Source organism: Loa loa (assembly GCF_000183805.2).
Source record: "Loa loa unplaced genomic scaffold supercont3.11, whole genome shotgun sequence".
Classification (NCBI taxonomy): domain Eukaryota; kingdom Metazoa; phylum Nematoda; class Chromadorea; order Rhabditida; family Onchocercidae; genus Loa; species Loa loa.
Window position 1 is genome coordinate 370,842 of NW_018108191.1, and position 7,594 is coordinate 378,435.

The 7,594-nt window shown below is 33.5% G+C and overlaps 1 protein-coding gene across 1 annotated transcript; it reads left to right on the plus strand.

Annotated features, from left to right (window-relative positions):
• Positions 1-2,199: 2,199 nt before the first annotated feature.
• Positions 2,200-5,433, plus strand: LOAG_10952 (hypothetical protein; the record flags this gene model as incomplete). Its single annotated transcript, XM_020448262.1, has 9 exons — positions 2,200-2,239; positions 2,341-2,518; positions 2,623-2,710; positions 2,829-2,984; positions 3,094-3,211; positions 3,364-3,527; positions 3,811-3,931; positions 4,771-4,952; positions 5,353-5,433. 9 exons carry the CDS (start codon positions 2,200-2,202, stop codon positions 5,431-5,433), a joined length of 1,128 nt encoding a protein of 375 aa, XP_020301578.1.
• Positions 5,434-7,594: the final 2,161 nt, after the last annotated feature.

The following is a 7,594-nucleotide window of genomic DNA, read 5'->3' on the forward strand; positions in this document are numbered from 1 at the left end:
TTTGCCCTAAGAATGAAAGCAAGTAGGGCCTGTAATGCTATGACCATTCCAGAACTTCCAACCCAGCGCCAACGGCATCTCACATTATGTTAATCTATTGGAAGGACTCAATCAAAGTGACAAAAGCTGCATTGATAGATTCTTTTGTACAAGATCTATTATATTGTCCGTTTGCGCCCTTATTCATTTAACAAAAGTTGATTTATCTACTAAACAATCTATAATTATTCGGCAGTTTGCGCACAAGATACAGGGAGAGGAGGAGGGGAAGAAAAGGGAGGAGAATCCATGCAATCCTAATAGTACATTGGTACTCTTTGCGCCACTCTTCCACACTGTCTGAGAAAAAACATCGTTTGCAAATGCATTCCTTGTCCAAATAACCTTTTCTTTTTCAAATTTTGATTCATATTTGATCAAATTTGGCACATTGAAGTAATGCACGACAAAGAGCACCAAAATAAATCTAACATACACACACATACACACATACACATACAGTAGTGGACAAAACTGGTCCACTACTTTAAGATCATAGAATGCTTTTGGTATTAAAGAATACATCGTTTGGGGATCCAATTGACTTAGCAGTTTTTCGAAATTAATTTTTTTGAAAGCATTACGCATATATAATTACATCTGTTTGCATATGTTTTTGTATGTGTGTGTGTGTGTGCATGTATGTGTGTCTGTGTGTATATATGCATGTGTGTGTGTGTGTATGTGTATGTGCGTGTGTATGTATATGTGTATGTTTGTATGTATATCTATGCTTATATAGTAAACCACATATGTTCGTTCTCATCCATTGGTTTTGAAATCAATTTTTACTATTTGCTTGTGACATAAATGTGAGATGATGGACTGCTGTCTGAAATCTTTGAACAGATATTTCACTTGCCTTCTCCCAAAAGATAGACAATCTTTTTTTATTTTCATGGCCTATGAATGCATGAGTTCATTTATTCCATTCTTAGAAATGTACTTTCTGTGATTATGTCAAAATGAAGCAGTTTTAACGTCACCGACAAACTTCAAATTCATCGGTTAGTTGCGTAAAGAAGGAGAGAGGCGGAAAGTGATGTTGTTTTTTTAGCTAAATGGACCGACCAGTAGGCTTCATATTCTTTTGTATAATGCGCTGTGCAAATTTGCTTATCACTGCATGCACACACGCGACACAATGGCATGCACGATTGCATGCACAACCAGCTCATCTTTTATTTACAGAAAGTTATGTAAATACTGTCCCTTTCCTTGCGCATCGCCACTTTTCGTTAATTTCGATAAAGGCGAAATTTTTAAAAAAGCAGTTTATATCAACATTCTCTTTTCGTCCCTCAGATTTATCGCTATTCCATTTTTCTTCCAGTCAAAGGTGTAACGCAAGTAACCTTTGAACTTGCTTCATTTCAATACCTTATGAATTTGCAAATTTGCAAATACTTCTTGATTTAATTAGTCTTTTGTAAAGAAGAACTACAAATTATTTAAAGGACAAAAAAAAATCTCTTTGGGAGTCGCAGTTAATTAACATGTGAGACTGTTCAACATTTTTGCTTTCGGTTACTTATGTGTTATAAGTGAACAACTTTTTTAGGTGCTATCCTTATTAGCTGAATCTTCTTATCTTACACTAATTGGGTTACAGAAATTTTAAAAAAAAAAGAAATTGGAGTCTACCAGATCAAAATTTTGGAAAAAGTTGAGTTTGAATATAAAAGAGCGATTTTCTGAAAATTGCTACGTCTTACTGTTTTCCCTCAAAATCCCTAATCATTTTTTGGAAGAAACAATTGGATTTTATTTTCAGATATGGAAGATTCAAATACATTTGCCAGTACAGCACTTTAGTTCATTCAATTTCAAACTTTCTATCTGGAGCAGACGTTTGACTTTAAACACTCTGAAAAACAGAATGATTTCAAACAACACGAATGTTTGTTTTCTTCATCGGACTTATTTTTCTAATCTTTAACTGATATACAAAATAAACGAATTAGTAATATGTCGTAGGATTTGCAGATTGACCGATCGCTAATCAATTAAACGAAGTTTAGATTTTCATTGAATTTCTGTTCAAACATTTGCTATCGAGACTTAATACACCAAAAAACAACTCTTTCAGTGATTTAGTGATCATCAAAGCTTGTAATAAATCTTTTCCAATTATTTCAGAATTTCAAACCTAGTAAACAAATGGAAGAGGCTAACAAGGATAGCGATTCGACAGTGAATGGTTATTAGAAAATTTCTATACTATTCAATAAAATTTGGTTTCACATTTAACAAATTTATCCGATTTCCAATATACAGAGTTGAAAACATTTAAAAATTTAGAAATCAGTTATGGTCCAGGCATAGTTCAGAAGTTGTGTGCTCGATTTGCGCAATTATCCAAGGAACTCAATGCAGCACCTTCGCTGCGATCGCCACGCTTTAAACGACGAAAATCATCAGCAGAAAATCACTTCACTGTAATCAGTGAAATTCGTCGGTGCACTGTTTCAAAGCCAACGTTAGTTCTTTCCACCAGATATTTTCGAGGTCATTAAATTCGTAGTATTTCTGAATTTTGAAGATTTAAACCCAAACAAATAGTTTACGAATTTTTAATTACAGAAATAAGCTTCTTCTTAATGATGCAAAAAGCAGTATGAACTCCTGTGATGGACAGAAGCGTGAATTGCATTTTGTACCACCGATGAAGGTACACTTCTTAAAATATTTGAAGTAGCACAAAAAAAGTTGTGATCTGGAAGCATTCAAGCCAGATTCCCGTTGCCATAATTTCTTTCCTTAACTAATTCAAACAGTATTTGCTGCAGGTGGTTGACACGGCAGAGTTAAATGGCACTTATTTATATCACGCTACCGTGATTCCTGGTGATATTAAAGCAAATCGCAAAGCAAAAAAAATCGAATCGATACGAGAGAAATTCGAAAAAATCTCCGCGACTTCATCTACTATTTCACGTAAAAAGGTCTATCGAATCATTACCATATTACTGTTATGGAAGATATTAAGATCAAGGAAGAACTTTTACCTTCCTGTTCTTTGAATTTTCCTGAAATTTTTAATTTTGTTTGTAGCTCAATAAAGTTCGTTTTCGACGAGGTTGCAGCTTGCCTACTGTAAACACCGAATTTCCGAATGGGGAACCTGAATTGGTGGACGCGCAGAAACAAATTTGGAAAGCTCAGCATGATGGTACTGTGTTAAAATCTTTTTATTGGTACATAAAAATTTAAGAAAAGCAAATATTTAGATTAATTTCAATCAGAAACTCTGTTTATATTATCAAGTATGTAAACGGAACTAAGGTTTTTCTTTTTTTTTGGTAAAATCCTAACTTTTTTTAGAAAGCTTTGAAATAGAACGAAATAACAGAGATATACAACTCCCGGTTTTAAGCGATACAGCAAGAATGGTAATAAAGTTGGCACCGCCTGACGATAATCTGACTGTCACAGAGCTTTCCGCAGTACCAAGTGTATCATCCTTGTCTAACTTCGAGCATTTCCAGGTAATTCACACTTGAGATCAATGAAACACCAGGTAATGTGTCATCAACTAAAATAATAAAACTAACGATGTAAATCAAATAGCTGCGTAGCATCCATCCCATTATATCCATTTTACTGTTAATGTAATTGTTCATTCAGTGATTAATTATTCCCTGTCCTATGTCACCCTTCCTTCTATTTCATATTCTAAACATTCACCATAAGCATAATAGTATTTGGCCTCATTCGATTGTTCTGAATCAAAACCATAAGACACGCACAAAATTTGCTGTACATTTACAGCAGGAAGAAGAGAACGATCAAATAGAAAAACCTGAAAAAGAAGTTAATGATGAATCAGGCCTTGAAAGATCATTTCAGTTCGAAGATATTTCAAGTACTTCCATCGCTACTAATAGTTCAGGTAATTTATAAAAAGTTCGAATCTATGCTTTCCTCAACTTTCATTTACTGATTACGACACAGTCGGTGTTCGTCAACATCCTTTAACTTCACTTATATGTTGAAAATGACGAGGAACCAAGTAAAAGCGTTTTTTTCATAATTAGCAATTGTAAAACTCATTCATGTCATTTCGTATTTGTAGGAATTTTCTGAGTACAACAGATCTTTAATTTTGCATTGTAATTAACAGAGAAGAACTGACCTATAATGACCACAATAAACATCCACATTTCCATAAGTCTTTTTCGCATTCAAATGATAATATATCACTTTTGTCTGTAATTGTTAATTGACTTTAATATCTATACATTTGTGCATTGAAAAGCTTTCCATACCACTGATTATTTAACCGTCAATTTATTATCTGGAGAACTAATAGCACTGACGTTTACGAGAACTTATACGTCCTCTTTTTTCAGTTTTAGTTTATTTCGCGACAGCCTTTTATAAGTGCTATGACAAATAAGTGCTACTAATTACTGGAATATAGAATCCTTTAGTCAAAGGAATAGAATAATATTTCCGGCAGATCGGGACTATCAGTCGAGAGGAACCATATCAGACTGCTTCCTTCCTGCGGGACTGGGGTAAACTGCAAAATTTCCCGGCAATAATTTCCCAGTTCACTAGAAATATTCTTTTTTTGTTAGTAAATTGAAGAAGTGAATGATGACAAATAATCAGAATGTACGAATGTGACAAATTTTTTGCTGTGAAAGGTAATGTGCGACTCAACGTTTCGTAATGTTTTACGGAAATGAGGAAATAGTCAGGTAATTTAATGAAGCTAACTTGCAGTTAAAATGCCTGCCGGAAGGCAAAGAGAACAAGTCGGCTTGCAAGAAGTACATCGTTTGTTAAAAAAGTTCAATGAAATCCGAGAACAACGAGCCAAAAAAGGCATACATAAGGACATGACCAGTAAAAAAGGAAATCAGTATGACACGGAGGAGGATCATGATCTGTGGATGCGAGTGCAGGTTCGCTCTACATCTATCTTGTGCCATTCAGTTTCATATCTCAAAGAATTAAAATTGTACAACAACGCAATTTAAATTCCTTCCTATCATTAATCTCGAGATCCGAGACTTATTCACAGGTTGAAACATATCTTCTAAATCACTTCAAAAATATAAATATTCAAATGTTTTACGAGAGTTAACCTTTTTTCACTCTTTAATGCTTACTAGTTCTAGTGCCAGTATGCTTCTCGAGTTTCAACTTCTGATCCTCACTCAATTCCTGGTTTTAATCATGGCTTACATCTGCTATATAATAAGAAGAAAGATTGTTTAAAGCACATCAACTTGAGCAAGGGAATGAATGCATTGAGATCAGTGACATCTGAACTTCAACCTATTTCTCAAACAAATCATTCAGGTGAATCCTTCTTACGATCTAAATATTGCTGTTTCCAAAAATTTGTTGCTTATTTCTTCATTTATCGAGAAATATGAGTGAAATTGCATAGGAGTGTATTTGATGCGATCATTTTATCTAAGTTTTGGGTGATGTCTCTTTAATTGCTTAGAAAAACATTCGCCGGCTGTGTTGCAATCGAAAACGGGATTTACTAATATTCTCTTTTTTTCAAGTATTCCATGATCTTTCATCGTTTCCAATACTCTCATCTCTACCCAAAACTTCACTTTATTAATTTCGCTCCTCAGGTAGGAATACATCAATAGTATTTCAATGGGAAATAGTTCAATCCTAAAACTCGAATGGAATAAGGGGTGGAGGGAAATTTCTCGACAAGTGCACCACTATTTTGATTAGATTACCAAATGCTTTTTTATAAACTTCTAGAAAAGTTAAGGGGAATAGGTGACAAGATGATAAGTATTAGTCGTGAATTTATGAGATTTATAAGAGAAAGTTATAATCTTGATGACTGATCTTTGTTACCAACGATGTGCCTAATATTCTTTGAATCTTACTGCATTCCCATGTTTATTTAAAGTTTCATCTGAACAGAAGAAAAATGATATCTACAACCAGTAGTAGCGGTACTGCTTTACATTACTGAGATAATTATTGCAGTCAGGAAGAAAAAGTCAGATGAGCTTATCATTGTTTACTTTGCGATTTTCGTCTCAACATCATTAACTGTTTTGCATTTCCGGTTCTGCTGTTTTACATTTCCGTTTTGCACTGTTTTGTATTTCCGGTTTTGCTTCGTTTGATTAGTCGCTGCACTTTTATTTCAAGTTTTCCAGTTTCGGTTGATTTTTGAAATTCTTCAAGAGCTTGCCATAATGGGTAATTTATGAAAAGGATAGATAGAATGTTAAGAAGTAGGTAATCGCAGTCTTGTGAAGATATGAGATTAGTCATCAAATAGAACAGTAAGTGACAAATGGTGAATGTTAAAAAAGAGGGAAGATGAGTGGTACTACATTGTTAAATATATCAGTATCTTATAGAACGCATTTGAATGACTAAATGAAAAAAAAACAAATTTATGATATGGTGCAACTGACTGTGTGACATTGGACTACTTACTGTACTGATACAATCTTTTTTTCTTTTCTTGATCAATCGGAAAATATGCTCTTGAAATATTCAGATATTTATCAGTCCTTCTATTATAGCAAATAAGAAAATTGAAATGGGAAAGAAACTATAGAATGAAAGCAATCAATCGAAACCGAAAAACTCGAAATGGTTTCAGAAAACAACAGGTACTAATAAGACGTAGAAGAACAGATAATGCGAAATAGTTAACTGATGCTGGGACAGAGGAGACTTGGTAACTTTTGAACTGACCGCAAAATAAACAACAACAAGCTTTTTCTTTTCCTTTTGGAAGTACAATATTTGACTACTTTATGTTAAATTTCCACTCGTTTTCGTCATTTTCTAATTCCAATTCTAAATAATCATGAACTCTCAATAATCATGAACTCTCAATAATCATGAACTCTCAATAATCATGAACTCTCAATAATCATGAACTCTCAATAATCATGAACTCTCAATTTTGGGATGATCATAAAAACTTCTCCTAATATTACAGCAAAAGTGCCCTTTGATTTATGTTTATTCGAATTCTGTTCCATTCATTACAACAAATGCAAATATAACTATTTGTTGTTTCCGTTTGTGCGTAATACTTTTGCCAGTGTGCTTGCTCTTTGGCTTGTAATATTTCGCGCATTCTTCTATAGCTATTCTTATAAATTTATTTCTATGCTCTCACAAAATATCAAGAATTAAAGGTCTTTTGTATTTTACCTTATGTAAAAATACAGTTTAAACTAACTTTCAAATATAATAACCTGACAAAAGAGTCTTTTCAGTACAGAGATAGAGAGCATGATAAGAAAAATGTTTAAATGAGCTCCGTCTTGTTATCATATCAACCTTTATCTGCTCAACAAATGTAACTTGTGGAACTATGAAGGGCTATGTTGATTCCAGCGTTCTATGTACAGCGTTCTAGTACAATGTGAATTCATTCTTCATGACACTGTCTTCATAATTCTTTATATCAATTCTCTTTTTTCTTGAAAAAATCACGATGCCAATTATAGAAACTTTCGATTTGATTTCTTTAATTAACAAATGATTCCAGCGTTTATAAAAATTCAAATTAAAACTGCAAGGTTGAAATGTCCAA